We start from the raw sequence: 22212 nt of genomic DNA, 5'->3' as shown, positions 1-22212 counted from the left end.
ATTAAGAGCTCTCTCTTTTGGAAATATTTTGAAATCCCCAAAATGGATATGGAATAAACCAGACGAACTAATATTACCGTAACCATGGGACTCCCAGAAAGCCGGACACTTTCGTTAATTAAATGGATAAGCCTGAGAAACTTTGGATCCTCATAATCAAACCGGTGTCCGAGCATTATCGACACAATGACATTGGACACGGCAGCATTCATCATCTTCATGGTGTCAAAGGCGCTTCCTGAAAAGCATTAAATGGCAACATTCATCATTTTGTTGGTATCCAACGGGTTTCGTACTGGAAACCATTGAAATAACTGACCTCCTCTTCCCCTTTTGGGATGACTTGCATTCCTTGGGGCAATAGAAGGGAGCAATCTCTGGGCTCCTTTAAGCAGAGGTACTGCTGGTGTGCAGAGAAGGAGGGCTCATTACACCTTTCCCTTATGTCAGATCCTCAGGTCAAACTTCCTGGAGAGTCAGTTTGAGATTTGCCTCAGTGAGGAACTGGCCCATTATTATTAAGCTAATCCTCCCAGCATCTTCCCCTCCCACCCTTCACACAGCCACCAATGTGCTCCAACTGGTTCCAGCTCCTCCCCTAAGTTCTGATGAGTTGGAATCAAAGGCAAAAGAGTCATGACTGAGTTAATTCCCAAGTGAGATGACTCCATGAGGGTGGGAAGAAGGGGCTTCACAGGTCCAGATGTGGTTACGGACTTTGAATGATTACCAGTGTTACACTACGAAGCTCAACGCGTGCTTACCTTTGTGGGATTCAAAATCCTTTATCAGATAATCGCATTCTTCTAGGATTTTGTTCTCAATGGTCCTCTTGCCCATACCAAAATCCCGTAAGGTCGTGAGAGTGAATCTTCTCATCACTTTCCAGTTTTCACCATGAGCAAAAATAATACCTGAAATGCAAGAGAACCCCCCACAAAAAAACAAAACAAACCTCCAGGTAAATCTATTTTAATAGGGACAATATCATTCCTTAGTTTGAATATGAGCCGCCAGTCCCAACTAAACATAAACTTCCATAATGCTCAGCCTCCCAAACACCAAAGGTTACATTTTCAGAGCAGTCCGCAGCAAGTAGTTGTTAATCATGCATAAAGAGTAACTTGATCACAAGGGCTGCTTTGCTTTCAACTTCACTTGGTCCTGTATTGAGTTATGTGGCTAGGTAAGACAAGCTTGTACTTAATCCTGCCTCAGTGCAGGGGCTGGACTAGATGACCTCAAGTTCCTTTCAACCCTACATTTCTATGGTTCTATAAGCTGCTATGGGGGGTATTCACATTTAGGGGCCTAAACCCCAGACAGGTTTAAGCTCCTAATTCCCAATTTTAGGCCCCACTGAGATCCTACAAAACTCGATAAGTGTCTGAATTCATTTGGTGCCAAAATTTTCAGGATAAACATTCCCGAGGCTCCTATGTTTCTGCCTCTTTCTGGATACTTCTCTCCTGCCTAAGCCCCAGTGCAATCCATGACCTGGGGTGTTCACCTGCCTATCTCAGATTTCAAGCCCAATAGAGGAGGCAGAGGAGGTGGTACCCATTTTATAACTTTTAGCCCAGTAGTTAGAGTACTCATCTGGGATGTGGGAGACCCAGCTTCAGTTCCCCTCCGAGGCAGAGAAGAGATTTGAACAGGGGTCTGCTGAAAAGAGTGTGCTCACCATCCACCTATGGGATAGTTTCCTTCAACCTCTCCTGTTGAAGCTGTTCCACTTTGAATAAATCATTAGAGTCACTAGACCAGGGGGAGTGGCCCCTGGATTCCCTGGATGGGTGCCCTGACCACCAGGCTAAGAGACATTCATTCTCTCGCTTGCTGGCACAAAGACTCTTCTCCAAAATGGAACAGCTTCTGCAGGAGAGATGGAGAGAGCTCTACTTCAGAATAGCCCATCGCTCAGTGGGTCCAGCACTTGCCTGAGAGGTGGGAGATGCCTCTCCCAGTCTTTTGTTCCCTGTCTGTCTGAGGAGGGAATTGAACCTGTGTCTTCCACATCCAGGTGAGTGCTCTAACCACTGGGCTAAAAGTTATAAGGTGGGTGGTGTCACCAGCACCTCCTCCTCCTGCTGTTTCGTGTGGATTGTATTAGGGCTTAAGCAGGAGATATGTGTCCAGATGCCTAGGAAGATGCAGAAACTCAGGAGCCTAGGGCCTGTGAAGGCAGGCACTTAACACTGATTTCAGAGTAGCAGCCGTATTAGTCTGTATCAGCAAAAACAACAAAGAGATCTTGTGGCACCTTAGAGACTAACAAATGTATTTCGGCATAAGCTTTGGTGGGCTATAACCCACTTCATCAGATGCATGGAATGAAAAATACAGTAAGCAGGTACAAATATACAGCACATGAAAAGATGGGAGTTGCCTTACCAAGTGGGATTCAGTGCTAACAAGGCCAATTCAATCATGGTGGATGTGGCCCATTCCCAACAATTGACAAGAAGGTGTGAGTATCAACAGATGGAAAATTATTTTTTGTAGTGACCCAGCCACTCCCAGTCTTTATTCAGGCCTAATTTGATGGTGTCAAATTTTCAAATTAATTCCAGTTCTGCAGTTTCTCGTTGAAGTCTGGTTTTGAAGGTTTTTTGTTGAAGAATGGTCACTTTTAAGTCTGTTATTGAGTGTCCCGGGAGACTGAAGTGCTCTCCTACTGGTTTTTGAATGTTACAATTCTTGATGTCTGATTTGTGTCCATTTATATCCCTTGAATAAATATACGGACAGAGGTAGCAATGGGATTTGTTGCAGGGATTGATTCCGGGGTTAGTGTTTCTGTTGTGTGGTGTGTAATTGCTGGTGAGTATTTGCTTCAGGTTGGGGGGCTGTCTGTAAGCGAGAACTGGCCTGTTTCCCAATGTCTGTGAGAGTGAGGGATAGTCCTTCAGGATAGGTTGTAGATCCTTGATGATGCACTGGAGAGGTTTTAGTTGGGGGTTGTAGGTGCTGGCTAATGGCGTTCTGTTACTTTCTTTGCTGGGCTTCTCCTGTAGTTGGTGACTTCTAGCTCTGTCAATCTGTTTCTTCACTTCCCCAGGTGGGTATAGTAGTATTTAGAATGCTTGATAGAGATCCTGAAGGTCTTTGCCTCTGTCTGAGGGATTGAAGCAAATGCAGTTGTATTTTAGGGCTTGGCTGTAGACAATGGATTATGTCATGTGCTCTGGATGAAAGCTGGAGGCATGGAGGTAAGTATAGCGGTCAGTAGGTCTGTCCGCATATATATTCAAGGGACACCATCATAGGACCTAACCACATCAGCCACACCATCAGGGGCTCATTCACCTGCACATCTACCAATGTGATATATGCCATCATGTGCCAGCAACGCCCCTCTGCCATGTACATTGGCCAAACCAGACAGTCTCTACTCAAAAGAATAAATGGACACAAATCAGACATCAAGAATTATAACATTCAAAAATCAGTCAGAGAGTACTTCAATCTCCCTGGACACTCAATAACAGACTTAAAAGTGGCCATTCTTCAACAAAAAACTTCAAAAACAGATTTCAATGAGAACCTGCAGACCTGGAATTAATTTGCAAACTTGACACCATCAAATTAGGCCTGAATAAAGACTGGGAGTGGCTGGGTCACTAAAAAAAATAGTTTTCCCTCTGTTGATACTCACACCTTCTTGTCAACTGTTGGGAATCAGCCACATCCACCCTAATTGAATTTGCCTCGTTAGCACTCACCCCCGCACTTGGTAAGGCAACTCCCATCTTTTCAAGTGCTGTATATTCATACCTGCCTACTGTATTTTTCACTCCAAGCATCTGATGAAGTAGGTTATAGCCCACGAAAGCTTATGCCCAAATACATTTGTTATTCTCTAAGGTACCACAAGGACTCCTCGTTGTTTTTACCTAACACTGAGTTACACACCTAAGCTGTCTGACTCCAAGAGAGGGGTTTCTGCTTGTGGATTGCTAGCAGAGCTAGGTGCCTCCATGCAGCCCACACTTAGAAACCTATCTCAGTGAGGGGGCAGGGCTTAGTACACACCCCTCACATCAGCATCTCCCATTGGCCTACTTAGGCAGTTCCCTGCCTAGCATGCTGGCTTTTGTGAATCAATTGTTAGGTGCTTAGTTCTTCCCATTCATTGTATAGGGAACCTACATGCCTGACTCAGGCTTTGTGGATCGCAGGGCCATTTTTGTGATCTTCTAGGTGACTAAGAGTTAGGCGTTGTTGCATTCTGTTTACAACACCTAAGATGGTGGCAAGTGAGGATGGCAGCTGAAAGTAGGGAGCTTTTGGGGCCACATAGGAAGAAGTGGGGAGTGAGAAAGGTACTCAGCCACCAACAGTGGTGAGCTGGAGCCGGTTCCCACTGGTTCGCAAGCCACCAGCAGCTGGGCAGCTCAGCTCCCGTGTCCTGCTGCTTTGAGCGGCCGCTTGTAAGGTAAGGGGGGGCTGCGAGCTCCAGGGCCGCCCAGGGGTGGTGGGCAAGTGGGGCAATTTGCCCCAGGCCCTGCAGGGGCCCCCGGCCCCATGAAGATGTCTCTCCCCGGCCCCTGTCCAGCAGAGCCGGCGGGCCGAGCAGCAGGAGCTCGGCAACACTCCAACGTTTTGTCGGGTGTAAGAAAAACATCATCAGCTACCTCGCAATTATTGGCGGGGAGGGGGGAAGAAAGCTAGAGGGGACAGAGAGGCAGCCTAAAGAGCCAAATCTGCTTGCAAGCTTTCTAATTAAATATTGTCACTTCCCTCCACTGGTTACTTGGGGGGGTAGGCGGCCGTTGGGAGAAAGTTGTATATTTTTGCAATTTAAAAAAATATAATTTCCGTTCTAGGGACAATGTTTTAGAATAGTTGGTCGTGAGTATTTTAATAATTATATGTTACGAGGAAAACTGTGGTCAGTGCTTTACTAAAAAATAATAGGGCGCTTGCTTTTTTCTATCCCGGTGGCTGTTATCCTGTACTACAGTCCTGTATTAATAATGTTTCTATTTCATAAACTAACAACACTAGTCAGAAGGGGGGGGGGAATGTTCCTCCACTATCCTGCAGCTGCAGCCCTGTTTCACCTACTCAGAAAAAGCTCTAGCAGAACTTACATCAAAACCTAAACTCAGTGTGAACGTGTAGGGTTTGGTTTTGTCCAGTGGGCCATTTTAAAACATAAATTATAAGATTATTTTTCTCCTTTGTATCAATCACTGAACTGTTCTTCACCGATCCCTGATAAATATGTAAAAATGTTTTTTTTTATTGTTAAGTACGACTCCCAGTGACTCAATGCATTGCCATTTCTTATGGAGAACAGTACAAAAAATACAGACTGTGGCACATCCCTTCAATCACAGCTTTTGATAGAGAACTGGTTGTTTAGGGTTACCATTCGTCCGGATTTACCCGGACATGTCCTCCTTTTTGTTCTAAAAATAGCGTCCGGGGGGAATTTGTAAAACACTCAAAATGTCCGGGATTCCCCCCCCTCCCCCGGCAGAGCAGAGCGAGCGGCTGGGAGGGCTGCAGGAAAGTCCCGGGCTGGACTCTGGAGCAGCTGTAGAGGAGCCGGATCCGCCCTGCATTCTGAGCCGGCAGCTCTCCCCTGCAGCCCGGTCCAGCAGCACTGTGCAGGGCCAGGGACCGGGTTTTGTTGTGCTGGGGAGCGCAGCCATGTGTCCGGCTCGGCTCGCACAGAGCCCAACACCCTGTTCTGAGCAGCAGGGTAAGGGGGCCAGGGAGGTTCTGGAGGGGGCAGTCAAGAAACGGGGGGGGGGCTTTTTGGGGGGAGTGGATAAGGTTTTGGGCAGTCAGGGTACAGGTAGGGGGTAGGGTCCTGGGGGGCAGTTGGAGGGGGTCTTAGGAGGGGGCAGTTAGGGGACAAGGAACAGGGAGTCTTAGGTAGGGGGTGGGGTTCTGGAGGGCAGTTAGGAGCAGGGGTCCCAGGAGGGGGCAGTCAGGGGACAAGGAGCGGGGGGGTGGGGGGCTGGGAGTTCTGGGGGGGGCTGTCAGGGGGCAGGAGTGGGGAGAGGGATCGGCGCAGTTAGGGGACAGGGAGCAGAGGGGTTTAGATGGGTTGGGAGTTCTCGGGGGGGCTGTCAGGGGGCAGGAGTGCGGAGAGGGATCGGAGCAGTCAGGGGACAGGGAGCAGAGGGGTTTAGATGGGTTGGGAGTTCTGGGGGGGGGCTGTCAGGGGGTGGGGAGTGGTTGGATGGGGCGTGGGAGTCCCAGGGGTCTGTCTGGGGGTGGGGGTGTGGATAAGGGTTGGGGCAGTCAGGGGACAAGAGGCAGGGAGGCTTAGATAGGGAGTGGAGTCCTGGGGGGCAGTTAGGGGCAGGGGTCCCAGGAGGGGGCAGTCAGGGGACAAGGAACGGGGGGGAGGGTTGGGGGTTCTGAGGGGGCGGGAAGTGGGAGGGGCAGGGGCGGGGCTAGGGCGGGGCTCCTCCCGTCCTCTTTTTTGCTTGCTGAAATATGGTAACCCTATGGTTGTTAAGATTTTGGCAGCTCATCATTGGCCACCAAGGAAGATATTGGGTGAAGCTTAGAGGTGGTGTGATCAGTGCAGGGTTACCAGGGAAGCCTGTAGCAGGAGGTGGCCTGTTAAGAAGACAAAGGAGGATCTGGGAGGATGCAGGGAAAGACAGGACAAGGGAGGTGAATTCAAAGAGGAAGCCTTGAATGGGGAGCTATCATAGGAGATTTAAAGGCAGCTGCCTCAGCAGGTTAGTCAGAGAAAACCGCTGTGTTCCTGCAAACCTGTCTGGTCATGCAAAGCTCAGACACTCTATTGCCTCTGGAGTTATTGAAAAAGAAAGTACGTGTGTTTAGTGTACACATTCTGCAGTGCAGACAGGCAGTAGTGGGCATGCCTAATTTCTTTTTCTTTGAGTTTTATTGTAACTGTTATAACTTGCCTGGGTTTTGTGCAGTGTTTCCACACTGACATCTGCAAAGAGTATGAAATTGTTGCCTCCAAGTCTTCCATCTCCTTTATTTTCACCTCAGATTTGGTTTTGTTACCTTACATTACATTTACTGTGTCTCTATCTTTCACCCAAAGACTTACTCCATCTGTTTAATAATGCCCCTTTGTATATCTACTGTAACATTTTTGTATCGAGTCCCCAGTGTCTTGGTCTTATCTTTGGCAGCAACAAAACTGCTGCATGGAAGCATACAAGTAATAATTTATGCTCTCCAAACTATTCCGATTTCTCGGCCCTTCAGAACAGATCCCTGTCAGAAGAAGAATGTTTACAATGGTCAGAGCATAAAACAGTCTTATCATTAGGTAAGAGAGAAAAGAAATCTCACCATTTCCTCTTGCAAATTTTTCAAATATTGGGATTTTAGGCCTTTCTGCAAATGCATCTGTCTGGTTCACAAGAGCCTCCTTCACCATCTTGTATCCCGACAGCACCACCATATTCTTGGGTCCCATCTGAATGCTGAAGACTGGGCCATATTTCTCAGACAGCTTAAATATAGGGAGGAGGGGGAAAGCATTATATATTTCCATGCTACTGTTATAGAAACTGTTGGGTTTCAATTTGATTTTAAAATATACAAGCTAGAGCTGTGTCTTTTTCTTCTGCCTGCAAATATAGCTGACTGAACAAGTGCCAGGTTCAACATCCGGACAAGAGACAGTTATACACACTGCTGCTCTCCTGCTGCTGTTTATTTTGTTCGGCAAAAGCATCGTAAGATTTTAAGTTTTGCTATAATATGGGCATAGAGCTTAAGAATGCTGAGTACATACTGCGTGTCCAACGCCCACTGAAACAATCTTTAATGTACCCTCAGAGCACCCTGTGAGGTAGAGAAGTGCTATCAGCCCATTTTACAGGCAGGGAATTGAGGCACAGAGTGACTTGCCTAAGGTCACACAGGAAGTCTTTGGCAGAGCAGGGAATTGAAGACAAGTCTCCAAGGCCTAGGCTAGTGTCCTACTTATTGAAACATAGGACCAGGCTTTGCACTAATGTCTATGACAAACTTACCATGTAAATTCATTAGCTTTGTAACCCTGTTTAAAAGAAAAACAGGTTCTACAAATGAGACAATGCTTGGCTCCCTGGGAATTGCCCTCAGGAGGGAATTCTGTAAAGGACCTATATCCACCTATACCCGCATACAGCAATTACAGACAGTATAATGGGCTACAGAATACCAGTTAGCAGCAAATACTGACCATTAGAACTGGACAGGAACTTATTTCCTTTTCACACATACAAATTTAACAAAAATGATTTTTTATTGACATTTGTCAGGATTTCACAAAACACTATTTTGTTCAATCTTTGAACAAAACCAAAACAAAACAATTAACAATAAACAAATTATTTTGTGACCAACTTTACTGAGCCTAGTTCTTACACTGTACATTTATTTCAAGGCCAAAGTGAATCAGTGGTTTTTCTGTAGATGGGCTTGTGATTGTTGATATTATGAATATCACCAAATATATGCTCCGTGCTTTGCAGACAGATAGGAATACACAGTGCTCTCCCCGAATAGCTGACAATCTATGGCTCCAATCTTGCCTTGAAAGCTGCTTGTGCAGAGCCTTCTGTCTGCATGGACTCTCATGATCATTATTTATCATCGGTGTTACCGTAACATTTAGGAGCTCCGTCAGGGACCAGGACTCCATTGTGCTAGATGTTGTACAAACACAGAACATAACGATGGGCCTTGCTCCAAGGGGCATAAAATCTACGTACCATTTGGCTCCGCATGACTGCACGGGCATAGGGGTCTGTGCTAGCAAATCCTGTTGCAGGATCAAGGCCCAAATAGACAAGGAAGAGATGAAGGATGGGGCCTGGGATACAGCAAAAGGCAAGTGATGAGATGTGACTGTATCAGTCCATCTAATATAAGCTCTTCAACAGTGGCCAGTGCCCGATGCTTCAGAGGGAATGAACATTCCTGGGCTATTTTGAGTGATCCTGCCCTGGTCATCCAGTCCCAGATTCTGACAGTTGGAGGTTTTGGAACACCCAGACCATGCGGTTGCGTCCCTGACCATCTTGGCTAATATCCTCCATGAACTTATCTTATTCTTTTTTGAAGCCAGTTATACTTTTGGTCTTCCAACTACTAGATCTCGTTATGCCTTTGTCGACTAGCTTCAGGAACGCCCTATTGTCAGATACCTTCTCCTTGTGCAGGTGCTTCTAAACTATCAAGTCACCTCTTAACTTTCCCTTGGTGAAACAGACCAGCCTTCTTTGGCCTCACCTTTCATGATGCATTTCCCAGACCTCTAGTTGTTTCTGTTGCTCTTCCTTGAACCCAGTTCCATTTGTCAGCACACTTTCCATTTGTCAACAGGGGCCATGGTGGGTTGGATGTGGGATGGGGGAGGCAGCGGGGGCCTGGGATGATGAAAGGATGAATGCAGGGCCAGGAAGGCAGCAGAGCCAGGGGAGATGAAGGTGGGTGGTGAGCCCTGTAGCTGAGGGTTGGCACCCGCTGCTGTGTGGCCTGGTGTCAACACGCAAGGCAAGAGCCCGGAGCCAGAGGCAGGAGCTGCATGGCCAGGCCCAGGGATCAGTGCCCGTGGCCAGAACCAGGAGCTTTGGCAAGAGCTGCACAGCTGGGGCCAGAGGCTGGAGCCCAAGGCCAGTGCCCGCTGTGACGCAGCCAGAGCCCAGAGCTGGGTGCTGGAGCCCAGGGCCACATGGCTGGAGGCGGGGCTCAGTGCCCACCGCCACTATGCCAAAACCAGCACTCGCTGCTGCGCAACTGGGGCTGGGGATTGGTGCTTAAGGCCAGCGTCTCTCAGAGCCCAGGGCCAATGCCTGCTGCCGCATAGCCAGGGCCAGGGATCTGCACCCAGGTTCAGCGGCCAGGGCTGGGGGTTGGTGTGTGCATCCGGCGATTGGTGCCTGGGCCAGCAGCTGCCACTAGGGTTTTGGGTTGGAACCTGGGGCTGGGGGTTGTGCCAGCGGCCAGAGCCCAGAGCTGGAACAGGAGCTGGGAGTTGGCACCCGAAGCACCATGGCTGGAGCCCCAGTCTGCACAGCCAGTCTCCCTAAGTCCTGCTGCTGGAGCCCACCTCCCAACCACCCCAGGGCTAAAACCCCCATAGATACAGAAGAGAACTCAACTTCCTCCTGCAGCATTGTCCCTCAGCACCACCATCTCTATGGGCTGTGCCAATGCTTTGCCGTCTCCCCCTCCCCCATCACCACCTAGGAGGCTGTCATGGCCCCAGGAAAACCCCCTTGTGGCCGCTTGAGAAACACTGGATTAGTCTTTCCCCCGGGGGCATGGAGCGACTCTTCAGAGACCACTTCAGCTCAGTGGCTGAAAGTGCCCCCGCGGCCATCGGGAACTTACACAGCACCTCTGTGTAAGGCAGGAGGACCCCAGAGGGGCTTATCCCCAGACATGCCCCACCTGCTCCTGCTGCAGGCAGGGAGTCCCATGGGGCGGGGCTCCAGGACAGGCAGAATAAGTGCACTCTCCGCATGGTCCCTTCATGTCCACCACCACCACCACCCCCAGTTTAGCCTGTACTGAAAGTACTGTTAATTATTATCACTAATGAACATTTCTGTCACATTCTCTCCGTGACCTGTGACAAGCTTGGCAGCGCTGCTTTAAGATATATTAAATAAAGCCCAGCAGAGATAAAAGTGCCAGATAGGCCTGATAAACATACATACAAAGCAAACACTGGATTGGTCTTTGCCCCCTAGGCATTTACACAGCACCTCTGTGTGAGGCAGGACCCCCAGCCAGGCCCACCTGCTCCTGCTGCAGGTAGGGGGCTTACATGGGGCGGGGCTCCAGGGCAGGCAGGATAAGTGCACCCCCTGCAGGGTCCCTTCATGTCCACCACCGCCACCACCCCTGGTTTAGCCTGTACTGAAAGTATTGTTAATTATTATCATTAATGAACGTTTCTGTCACAATCTCTCCGTGACCTGCGACAGGCTTGTGCAGTGCTGCTTTAAGATATGTTGAGTTTAGCCCAGCACACATCAAAGTTCTAGATAAACAAGCATACAATTACAGACCGAAGGGCCCGCTTTGTCTGCATTAAGAGTTTCCCCTCGCAGTGCGCACTGCTTCTAAAAATGGGGACTCCTACATTTTGCCTAGCTTGCATTGTTCCATCTGCCATTTACAACTATGAGATCAAGTACAGCCTGCCCAGTCCATTGCATTTGAAAGTGTTACCTCAAGCAAAGTTCGGTAAGGTCTCTTCAGGTTCAGCTGGTGGAGATTTCCAAGGATGGGTAAAGGTCGTGGTCCTGGAGGGGAATTCAGGCAGGCTCTCTTATTCCAGCCCCTTTTCACAGTGAGAATAGAGACAAAAGTTACCACAAATAGCAGCAGTATGACAATTGGATCTGCCAGTGTCATTTTTTGGGATTGATATTGAGCTAGGGAGGAATTTTCCCCAAAAAATGTATGGTAAGAATGCAACCTAATCTATCTGTCTCCACAAACAGACTGATCAGCTTTGTTTAAAATGTCTGTCCCCAACATGTTTTATCTCCACTCCCTATCCCATGATGCCTAATTTAACCCCATTATTGCCAGGGAAAAATCATTCATTATGAAAACATTATCTGCAGCTTCTTCCTTTGAAAAGTACTGTGGATTGAATGGCTGCACATTCTGGTTTACTGGGATTATCCTGGTTCTAGTGAGACTGGGGTTTGAGCAGAACACCGGGACATCTGTCATGGCATGTCTCACGCAAACCTGGTCGTATGTCACCTCACTTCCTGCTGGCTGCCACTTGACTATCACTCATGGCCCCAGGAATTGCCCCCACATCACCCTTGATGAAAGATAGTGACCATAGGACAAGATACTCTACTTTTGAGATGTTATGTGATCAGAATTGATTATTTAAACAATATACATTCATCACTGTATTTGGGCTGATAGGAGACAATAAAGACATGCAAATGTTAGATTAATATTGATTATTTTCTTAATTAGCTAAGGAAACAGACTTTTAATAAATTAAATACACTGGCATCTTTTTAAAAGCCTTTTAATGTACATTTCCCCAAAATATAGTCCTAGAACTGGAAGTGAAGGAAAAAGAGGTTTCACGGAATCATAGAAGTAAGGACGGGAAGGGGCCTCAATAGGTCATCTAGTTCTAGTCCTGTCCCCCTGCACCCAAAGCAGGACTAAGTAATAACTAGACCATTTCTGCCAAGTGTTGGTCTAACTCTTTTGACAGCCTGAATGACTTAGTGTCCAGACAGAAAGAAGAATGATGGTTGAGAAGTGGGAATGGTGGGAAATGGGGGCGAGGGACATGCACACAGGCCATGGCATGAGGTGTGTGTGTGTGTACCTCTTGGATTCCGGGAAGTGGGCGGGCTGGTCACCCACTCCTGCCCTGAAAGGGCTTGAAGCCAGCCCTGGGAGAGGGCTGGGGCTGCGAGCTGAAGGCTCGCTGACTGGGGAAGCAGCTGCAGCTGGGCCATGCCCCAATCAGACTGCAGCTGGCCCTATAAAAGCCAGTGAAGCCAGGAGCTGAGAGGACTCTCCCTCTAGCTCTTGAGGGAGAAGGGCCTGGCTGCTTAGGAGCTGAGAAAGAGTACCTAAAGTGGAGCAGGGCTGGGGGAAGGCTAGAGGAGCTGGGGGAGCTCCAGCCTGGAAACCCCCCAGGCTGCAGGCTGTGTTAAAGGCTGGAAAGGGTACTGGGGTTGCAGAGGGGCAGTCCAAGGCTAGTCAGAGGCAGCAGGTCCAAACCCTCCTTGCCGATGATGAATGGCTTACATACTGCAGTCCGCCCCAGTGAATGGGGGCTAGATGGTGACTGGCAGTAACCAAAGACTGAGGCGAGGTGGGGATAGGGGGTTGAGGGTTCCCCGGGGAGGGGAGACCCAGCGAGATTGTGGGGTACTGCAGGGGGCAGCACCCTGGCCTGAAATGGGCACCGGGGTCCAGGAGGGACTCGGGCCCAGCGACAAGCAGGACACCAGCCTGCAGAGGGCGCTCTTGGGTCAAAGAGCTAATTCCCAGGACAATCGACAGGAGGTGCTGCAGGGGTGAGTTGCCGCAGCGCTACAGGGAGAATAGAGAACCCTGGTATGGGGGGGTGACCCTAAAACCCCTCAATGCCAACTGGGAAAGGGGTTATAAACAGGTTTGGGCAAGTTTGAAAATATCAGCCTTACCCTCTGCTTCTGTTTCTCTCTTTCAGGGCTTGTCTGCAGTAGGAAAATCAGTGTACTTTTAACATATCAATAAATGTTGAAATCCTAGTGCAGCGATAGCTAAGTGTAGTTATAACACTTGTTAGTTGGTCGTGGTACAAACACTAGTGAGACAGCTACACATGCCTTTTTCCTGCTTGGCCCATCTTGTGAAGGCAGGGCTGGATTAATGCATAGGCAAGTAGGCACATGTGCAGGGCCCAAAATCGTAAGGTGGGGCAAACCTAAGAAATGTCGTGAGCCCATGTGCCAGGTTACAATGCCACTCACTCAAATTTGGCCTTACTTGCTTCTCCATCATAACAGAAGGGAGGCCAGGCCAAACCTGAGCAGTGCTGTGACCCTGTGGTCACCATGAGCCCAGTGATGGGGTAACCCAGCCCTGTGTGAAGGTCTTACACTCGACTTGACATTTCTCTGTCTGCATCACAACTTTTCAACGCCATATCCAATCAATTCTAATATTTCAGGGACTACTCTAGGCATCAATGGTCAGAATCCCATTGATTTTGGAGGAAAATAGAAATCCAAAAGAGGCAAATGGGAAACACATGAAGCCCCTGCCAGCTCTTTAGCACAGCCACAGACTCAAACACCTCTGCAATTGTCTAGAGCTCAAACAGCTGGCTGATGGCTGAGTTAACTTTTTCTAGTATAACGATACCCATTTCTCTTAACTCTATCCATTCCCCCAATAGAATTTAAGATGGTGACATCTGGAATGACTTAGCCCCCAGACAGAAAGAAAAAGAATGGTTGGGGTGAAGTGGGGATGGCAGGAAATGGGGGTGTGCAGCACACAGCCTTTGGCAGGAGGGGGAGAATAGAGAACTCTGGTATGGGGGTGTGACCCTAAAACTCCTCAATGCCAACTGGCAATGGGGTTACAAGCATATACTGATCTTGGTATGTACACTCTGGTTCACCAAGGAGCATCATGGAAGATCTTACACGAAACTAGGTTCAGGCTGGCCATTAATGTTGCATAATCCTGGGGTTCGCCTCCTTCATACTGTGTATTCACTGTAGGTGGGCATGATCCGTGATCAACTTAAAGTTATTCTCCAGCAGGTAATAACGCAGGACGCCGATGGCCCATCGTATCGCCAGAGCCTCTTTCTCTATTGTCGAATAATGTTGTTCCCAAGGGAACAGTTTACGACTCAGATATAGCACTGGGTGTTCCTCCCCATCTACTTCTTGGGACAGCACTGCCCCCAAGCCTGTTTCCGATGCGTCAGTTTGCAGTATACATTTCTTCAGGAAGTCTGGGTGTCATAGGACGGGTTCCTGTGGAAGCTGTTCCTTTAGTGTTTCAAAGGCTTTCTCGCATTGTTCGGACCACTGAACCTGTCGAGGCTGAGAGTTTTTCGTCAGGTCCGACAGGGGGGCGGCTATGGATGCGAAATCCGGAACGAAACGGCAGTAATAGCCAGCTAGTCCCAAAAACTGGCGTACTTGTTTCTTTGTCTTGGGGATGGGTACCTCTTTGAGTGCTTGCACCTTGCTAATTAGGGGTGTTAACTTCCCCCCTCCTACCATGTATCCCAGGTAGGTTACCTCTTCTTGTCCTAGGTGGCATTTTGCCAGGTTAGCCGTGAGGCTGGCCCCTCTGAGGGCTTGCAACACCCCTTTAAGATGGTGTAGATGGTCCTCCCAGTTGTGGCTGTAGACCACGATGTCATCTATATATGCTGCCGCATACTGGTCGTGGGGGAGTAGGACCTCATTCATCAAGCGCTGCAATGTACCGGTGGCTCAGTGTAGCCTGAATGGCATCGTTACAAATTGGAAGAGGCCAAAGGGTGTAGGGAAGGCCGTCTTCTCCCGTGAGTTTGGTGTGAGGGGGATATGCCAGTATCCCTTAGTTAGATCTATGGTTGACAAATACCTTGCTCCCCCAAGCCGTTCCAGCAATTCGTCTACCCTCGGCATTGGGTATGCATCGAAGCGGGAGATGGCATTGACCTTTCTGAATTCGATGCAAAACTGGGTAGTCCCATCGGGTTTTGGGACTAAGACGATGGGGCTGCATCACTCACATGTCGATTCCTCCACGACCCCCATCTCAAGCATTGTATCTAGTTCTTGCCGGACCGTGTCCCACATTTTCCTGGGTAATGGCCGGTGGTTGTCTCTCACCCTTTGACCGGTGTTGGTGGCAATATGATGATTCATCAGAGTCATTCGTCCGGGGCGGGCGGATAAAACCTCCGGGAATTCCCCCTCTAGTCGTTGTAGTTGTTCTCGCTGTCTGGGGGTGAGGCCTGACCCAAGCGTCATCAGCCTTGGATCGGATGTATCTCCCACTAGGGGTCCAAGTTCTGATTCCGGGGTGGATGGGCCAATAAACAGGGTTTCCCTGGTCTTCCAGGTCTTCAGGAAATTCACATGGTATATACATGTCTCCTTCTGTCGCCCCGGTAGTTTGACCTCATAGTCGACTGGCCCCACTCATCGGACTACCTCGTAGGGGCCCTGCCACTTGGCCAGAAAGTTTTGACTCTGCCGAGAGCAACAAGAGCAGCACCCGGTCGCCTGGGCCGAAACTCCTCCCTCCAGTTCCACGGTTGTAGAGACGTTCTTGGCCCGCTTGGACCTGTATCAGGTTCTCCCGGGTGAAGGCCCCTAGTGTTTGGAGCCATTCGCGGAGGTGTAACACACATTGGGTAGTCCCAAGAACTCGTGTCTCCTGGGCTTCCCACTCCTCCTTCAGAAGGTCCAAGATCCCCTTGGGCTGCCTCCCATACAAGAGTTCAAAGGGTGCAAACCCTGTCGAGGCCTGGGGCACCTCTCCTATGGCGAACAGCAAGGCTGGCAACAGGGCGTCCCAATGTGAGGGGTCCTCCTCCACGAACTTCCGTAGTATAGATTTTAGAGTGCTATTGAAGCGTTCCACAAGGCCATCGGTCTGAGGATGGTAAACAGACGTCTGGAGTGTCCGTATGTGGAGGAGGCGACACAGTTCAGCTATTAGTTTGGAGGACACATTCGTGCCCTGGTCGGTCAGTATTTCCGCAGGTATCCCGACCCTAGCAAAAATCTTCACTAGTTCATTGGCAATTGTCGGTGCTGTCGCCGTTTTTAGGGGAACTGCTTTCGGGTAGCGCATCATGTAATCTACGATCACTAGGATAAAGCGGTTCCCCATCTTGCTTCTTTCGAGGGGGCCAATGAGGTCCATCCCAATCCACTCGAAGGGTATGCCGACAACTGGCATGGGCACCAGGGGTGCTCAGGCTACCCTTTCGGTCCTGCTTGCTGGCATTCCAGGCACGATGCACAATAGTCCCTAACCTCTCAGTGTATGCCCAGCCAGAAGAACCGGTGAGCCACCCTCTGGAGGGTCTTCTCCTGCCCCAGGTGTCCTGTCCAAGCGTTTGCATGGGCTAGCTGTAAGAGGCCTTGTCACAGCCTCCGGGGCACCAACAAGTGACAGAACGTCTCCTGTGTCTGGGGTTCCTGCGCTATATGATACAGACTGTCCCTCCATATCTCAAAGCGGAGGCCCTGTGGAGGCCACGGAGTCAGGTCTCCCTCGGGGTCCGGTTCGGTGGCCTGTTCCCAGGCTTTACTTAGGGTCGGGTCCTCTCTCTGTTCCTGTATGAAGTCCACATCTCGCTCCAGTTCCGCTTGAGCATCTTCCACCGAGCGGGGCCTGTCGGTGGGGTGATCCTCAGAGGTCTCCTCTGACGCTGCGGTCCCCTCACCTGGGTCAATCCTCGGTAGGCGTCCGAGCAGTCCTGCTCTTGGAGGCCTAGTCCTGTCTGGTCGGAGTTTGGATGGCTGGTACTTCAGGAGAACCTCCCCGAAGCCGGGCCAATCCCATCCCAGTACCACGGGGTAAGCCAGCCTGGGGGCCATGCCCACCCGGAGGCCCTCCTCCCGGCCGCCTACTTCTATTTTCACCCAGGCTGTGAGGTAAGAGCGGATGTCCCCATGTATGAATTGTAGGTGGATCGGGGGGCCTGAGAGGTTGAGGTCTGGGACTAGCCCCTCCCGTATGAGGGACTGGCTGCACTCGGAGTCCATGAGGGCGTTCGCGGGGATTCCCTCGACCCGGATGGGGACTACCAGCTTTCCTGTTCCCCTCCTCCAAGCCCTCTGTCCGGCCACCCAAGCTTGTCCATAGCTGCAGTCCATGAAGGGGCACTCCCGGCGAAAGTGTCCTTCTTGTCCACACTCCCAGCACCTCTCTCGGGCCTCGGCAGGCCCTGGGCCTCCCCTCAGAGGCTCCCTCGCTCTCGGGGTTGTTGCTCCCTCCGGGTCATTACCTGGGGTACCTTGGGTCTGGGCTCAGGGTTAGGGAGCTTTGGAAACACAGGACGGCTCCCGACGGCGGCTCCTAGAGTCCCACCCTGCGGAGCTTCCCTCTTCCTGCCCCGCCCTTACGACCAGGGTTCCCGGCTACTCGGGGTGGCGCCGCGGCCCCCTCGGCGGATAAGTAGTCCTCCATCAAGGCCACCGCCGTGGCCAAGGTTGCCGGTCGATGTCTTCGTACCCAGGCCCTTCCTCCCAGGGATAGGATCTGAATGAACTGTTCCAGTGCCATTATCTCCGCCACCTGGGGCCTCGTTAAGCCCTCCGGGTTCAACCACTTGCAACAGTGGTCTCAGATGCGTTGGGCCACTGCCCAGGGTCGAGCCCCGGGGGTGGGGGAGGGTACTGGTCCTGGCGGAGGCGCTGGCAATAGGTCTCTGGGTTGATGCCGGTATGGTCTAAGATGGCTGCCTTCACTCGGGAGTACTCCAGGGCTTCCTGGGGATCGAGACTATGATAGGCGGCCTGAGCTTGTACAGTCAAATAGGGGGGTTAGTAGGGTGGCCCAATGTTCTGGGGGCCACCTGGCGGTGGTCGCTACCCGCTCGAACATCACCAAGAACACCTCCGGGTCGTCTTCAGGCCCCATCTTGGTGAGGCGTACCGGCAGTTCCCCCAAGGCCTCCCTAGGTCCAGCCCCAGTGGGTGTGGTGGGTGCGGTTCCCGCCAGGTGTAGTAGCGTAGCCACCTGCTGCACCAGGCATTCCTGTTGCGTCTGCTGCTGGGCCACTAATTTTCGAAGGAGTTGTTGCTCGTGCTCCTGGTGCTGGGTTATCAGCAGCTGCTGCTGGCTCGTCATCTGCTGCATCATCTGCACCTGCTGCTGCTGCTGTTGGGCTGCCTGCTCCTGCTGCTTTTCCAGCATCCATTTCAGAAGCTTCTCTGCCTCCATCGTGAGGATAAATGGGGGATTCCCCGGCTTAACCTCCTGTTGCTGGACATTTTTAACAGGTCCGACTCAGTGCCCGCATTCTCCACCACGTGTGAGGATTTAACCCCCGCATCACAGGGCCGCACGGCCTAGTGGCCGGAGTCCACAGAGTTAGCCCTCGTTCCAGGGCAGCATGGCCTAGTGGCCGGAGTCCAGGGAATTAGCCCTCATCACAGGGCAGTACGGCCCAGTGGCCAGAGTCCAGGGAATTAGCCCTCGTCCCAGGGCAGCACAGCCTAGTGGCCAGAGTCCAGGGAATTAGCCCTCGTCCCAGGGCAGTAGGACCTTGTTACTGACTCAGTAACAAGTAGGGGGGTCCTACCGAAACACGCTGAGGCTTACCGGGGCCGAGATACCAGTCTGTCACTGCCCCCGGGTCGCTTCCTACCAGCTCAGCCATTGGGGTCTCCCACGGTTCTCCGTGAGTTTCGGGGTCTGTTGCCTCCTCTGGTTTCTCCCGCAGTGGGACTTCGCACTGGCCTGGAGAGGCCTCGGTTCCCTGTAGCTTCAGGAATGCGGGCCGGTCCTCTGCCAGAGCTCTCCCTATAGGTGCTTCACCTGCGGCCGCCAGCTCAGACTGAGCTGAGTTCCCTCTTTTTATACTCCCTAAGCATTTAGAGCATGCCCAGTACGAGTGGGGCGGGACTTCTGCCGACAGAACTACTTGTCTGGCGCTGCCGGGTCTAGTGCGGGGCGGGGCTGCCCAGTCACAAGCAGGTGTCAGTTGTATGTTTTCTTCTCTGTGTCTAGTTTCTCAAAGGGGTTCCCACCACCATAGTATCTGAGCACCTGCTTTCACTCTCTTTTAATTGTTCAGAAAAAGTCCATGAAGAGGTTGAAAACGTTATAGGATCTGCCCAGCTTCGTTATGAACATCGGGCACAAATGCCGTATACGGACGCTGTCATCCATGAAATTCAGAGGTTTGCTAATATCCTGCCAATGAGCTTGCCTCATGAGACTACTGAGGATGTCAGACTTAATGGCTATGTTATTCCTAAAGTAAGTTGTTAAGAGATACTTTAATTACCAGGACCTTCAAACTCACCAATTAAAATGAATAACAATGGATTATTTAAATTCCTCCAGACCAGAAATCACATGACCTCATGCACATAAACACCATGGTGATCAGTAGGGATTGAACCTGGGGGCTTCAGCATCAAAAGTACTAGCCCATTTAACTGCAGCTAAAGGAGTTACTCTGATAGCTCTTGATAAAATAGTAGGCCCTTCTCCTCATTGGGGCTAACACAACCCTAGAGAAAGACACAATCACAGAAGCAGATTTGAATGAGAAGGGAGGACGTTTTCTGAATATTTCTTTTTCTCTTTAACTTATGAGAACTAAAGATGTTCTATCATGAAACTGACAGCAGATTGAATGCTCTGTGAGCACTTTGGCTTCACATGTGGTGATGAGTTCACTGAAGCCGAGTCCTTCCCAAACAACAGCCTCCTCCCCAACACAGTCAGTTCTGGCTCACAGGGCAGGAAGCCAGCCCCACCACTTCTGGCAGCATTCTTGACTTCATCTGGACATCCACAGACTTTAAACTTCTTAGCTGCTGAGCTCAGATAAGACAAACTACAAAGTAACACATGCAGTGATGTCTGCAGTGCTCTGGTTCAAACCTGTGACATGCTTATGGGAAAGAGGGCAGGAGGATGCTGTCCTGAGTTTGTCAATTATGAAGACATGAAATACACTGGTCTACAATTTTTGAGAAGTCGTCTGCTTCAGAGATAAAGTGTGCTATTTATTATGTATTTTGATGTGCTGAATTCAAATATGACAATTAAAACAACTGATTGGCTACTGTTTCTAAGATATTTAAATTTTTACATTTTATGTCTATGGATATTGTGTAGATAGTAGAGTTTTAATCATAAATTGTAAACCTAGGTCTTTTCATGTGTTTATGGTTGCTTTACATGATAATATTTCACCTGTCCTGATATGTAACACTTTAAAAAGCAGCAAAAGGGTTATATAAATAAAATTTATTATGAAACAAAAGGCAAAAAACTATTATGTACATAGTTTAGTCCTATTCAGTGTCTACTTGGCGCTTCTTGGTTTGTCTCTTGTATTTATTAAATGGAGCATCTCTTGTCACTGTCCAGCAATAGTCTGCAAGCATTGATGGGCTCCATTTGCCCTGATAGCGTTTCTCCATTGTTGCAATTTTGACGGGTTGGATCACAGAAACCTCCTTGGGAGCTGCCACCCGATGTGCAAAGACTACCCCTGCTTCTGTTTTCCCTGCCAGCTCAGGACTTCAGCACCCTGTCTTGCTGAGCCAGCCACTCCCGTTTGGCTCTAACACAGATCCAGGGTCTGAATCTTCTGTCCCAAAGCTGCAAGTTTACCTGAAAACAGCTCACAGTAGTGCGCTTGTCTTTAGCACTCAGATGCCCAACTACCAATGGGGTCTAAACGCAAATAAATTCGTTTTACCCTGCATAAAGCTTATGCAGGGCAAACTCATAAATTGTTTGCCCTTTATAACACTGATAGAGAGATATGCACAGTTGTTTGCTCCCCCAGGTATTAATACATACTTTGAGTGAATTACTAAATAGAAAGTGATTTTATTAAATACAGACAGTAGGATTTAAGTGGTTCAAAGTAGTAACAGACAGAACAAAGTAAGTTACCAAGCAAAATAAAATAAAATGCGCAAATCTATGCCTAATCAAACTGAATACAGATAATCTCACCCTCAGAGATGCTTCAGTAAGTTTTTCTCAGACTGGACACCTTCCAGGCCTGGGCACAATTCTTTCCCCTGGTACAGCTCTTGTTGCAGCTTAGGTGGTAGCTAGGGGATTCTTCATGATGGCTCCTCTCCCTCTCTGTTCTCTTCCCCCCTTTATATATCTCTTGCATAAGGCGGGATCCCTTTGTCTCTCTGGGTTTCCACTCCCCCCCCCCGTCACTGGAAAAGCACCAGGTTAAAGATGGATTCCAGTTCAGGTGACATGATCACATGTCACTGCAAGACTTCATTACTCACTTGCCAGCACACACATATACAGGAAGACTCACAGGTAAATACAGCCATCTGCAGACAATGGGAGTTATCAAGATTTCAAACCATTATTAATGGTCCACACTTTACACAATTACAATAGGCCCTCAGAGTTACATTTTATATTTTTAGTTTTAGATACAAGAGTGGTACATTTATACAAATCAGATGATCATACTCAGTAGATTATAAGCTTGGTAATGATACCTTACAAGAGACCTTTTGCATGAAGCATATCCCAGTTACGTTACATTCACTTATTACCGTATTTTCTCTAAAACTATCTCAGTTACATTATATTGACTTATTATCAAGTTTTTATAAAACCATATAGACTGCACAACGTCATAGCAATGTCTTCGTGAAATCGCTCACCGTGCTTGTCGCTCACTGCTCCGCAGCTCAGTGGAAAAAAATCTAGACGAGAGTGCAAAAAAATTTATTTTTAGAGATATGGTGCAACCAAGGCTTTTGTATGCCTTGAGGAGGTTTTCCACCAACAACCTGTAGTTGTCTGCCTTGTTGTTTCTGAGAAAATTTATTGCCACTAACTGGAAGGCTTTCCATGCCATCTTTTCCTTGCCACGCAGTGCATGGTCAAATGCATCATCTCGAAGAAGTTCACGAATCTGAGGACCAACAGAGACACCTTCCTTTATCTTAGCTTGACTTAACCTTGGAAATTTTCCACGGAGGTACTTGAAAGCTGCTTGTGTTTTGTCAATGGCCTTGA

General features: G+C 49.4%; 1 protein-coding gene across 8 annotated transcripts in view; it reads right to left on the bottom strand.

Moving 5' to 3' along the window:
- Positions 1-22212, bottom strand: part of LOC128834327 (cytochrome P450 2K1-like) — a 57711-nt gene that overhangs the window by 5073 nt on the left and 30426 nt on the right. For all 8 annotated transcript variants that reach the window (XM_054022943.1, XM_054022942.1, XM_054022944.1 and 5 more), the window contains 4 exons: positions 11185-11296; positions 7303-7465; positions 765-914; positions 78-238 (listed from right to left, as the gene is read on the bottom strand). In XM_054022943.1, coding sequence (XP_053878918.1) covers positions 78-238; positions 765-914; positions 7303-7465; positions 11185-11296 — 586 coding nt within the window. The remainder of the gene's footprint in view (positions 1-77; positions 239-764; positions 915-7302; positions 7466-11184; positions 11297-22212) is intronic.

Source organism: Malaclemys terrapin, chromosome 3, assembly GCF_027887155.1.
Source record: "Malaclemys terrapin pileata isolate rMalTer1 chromosome 3, rMalTer1.hap1, whole genome shotgun sequence".
NCBI classification, from domain to species: Eukaryota; Metazoa; Chordata; order Testudines; family Emydidae; genus Malaclemys; species Malaclemys terrapin.
This window is presented reverse-complemented; position numbering and strand designations above follow the sequence as displayed.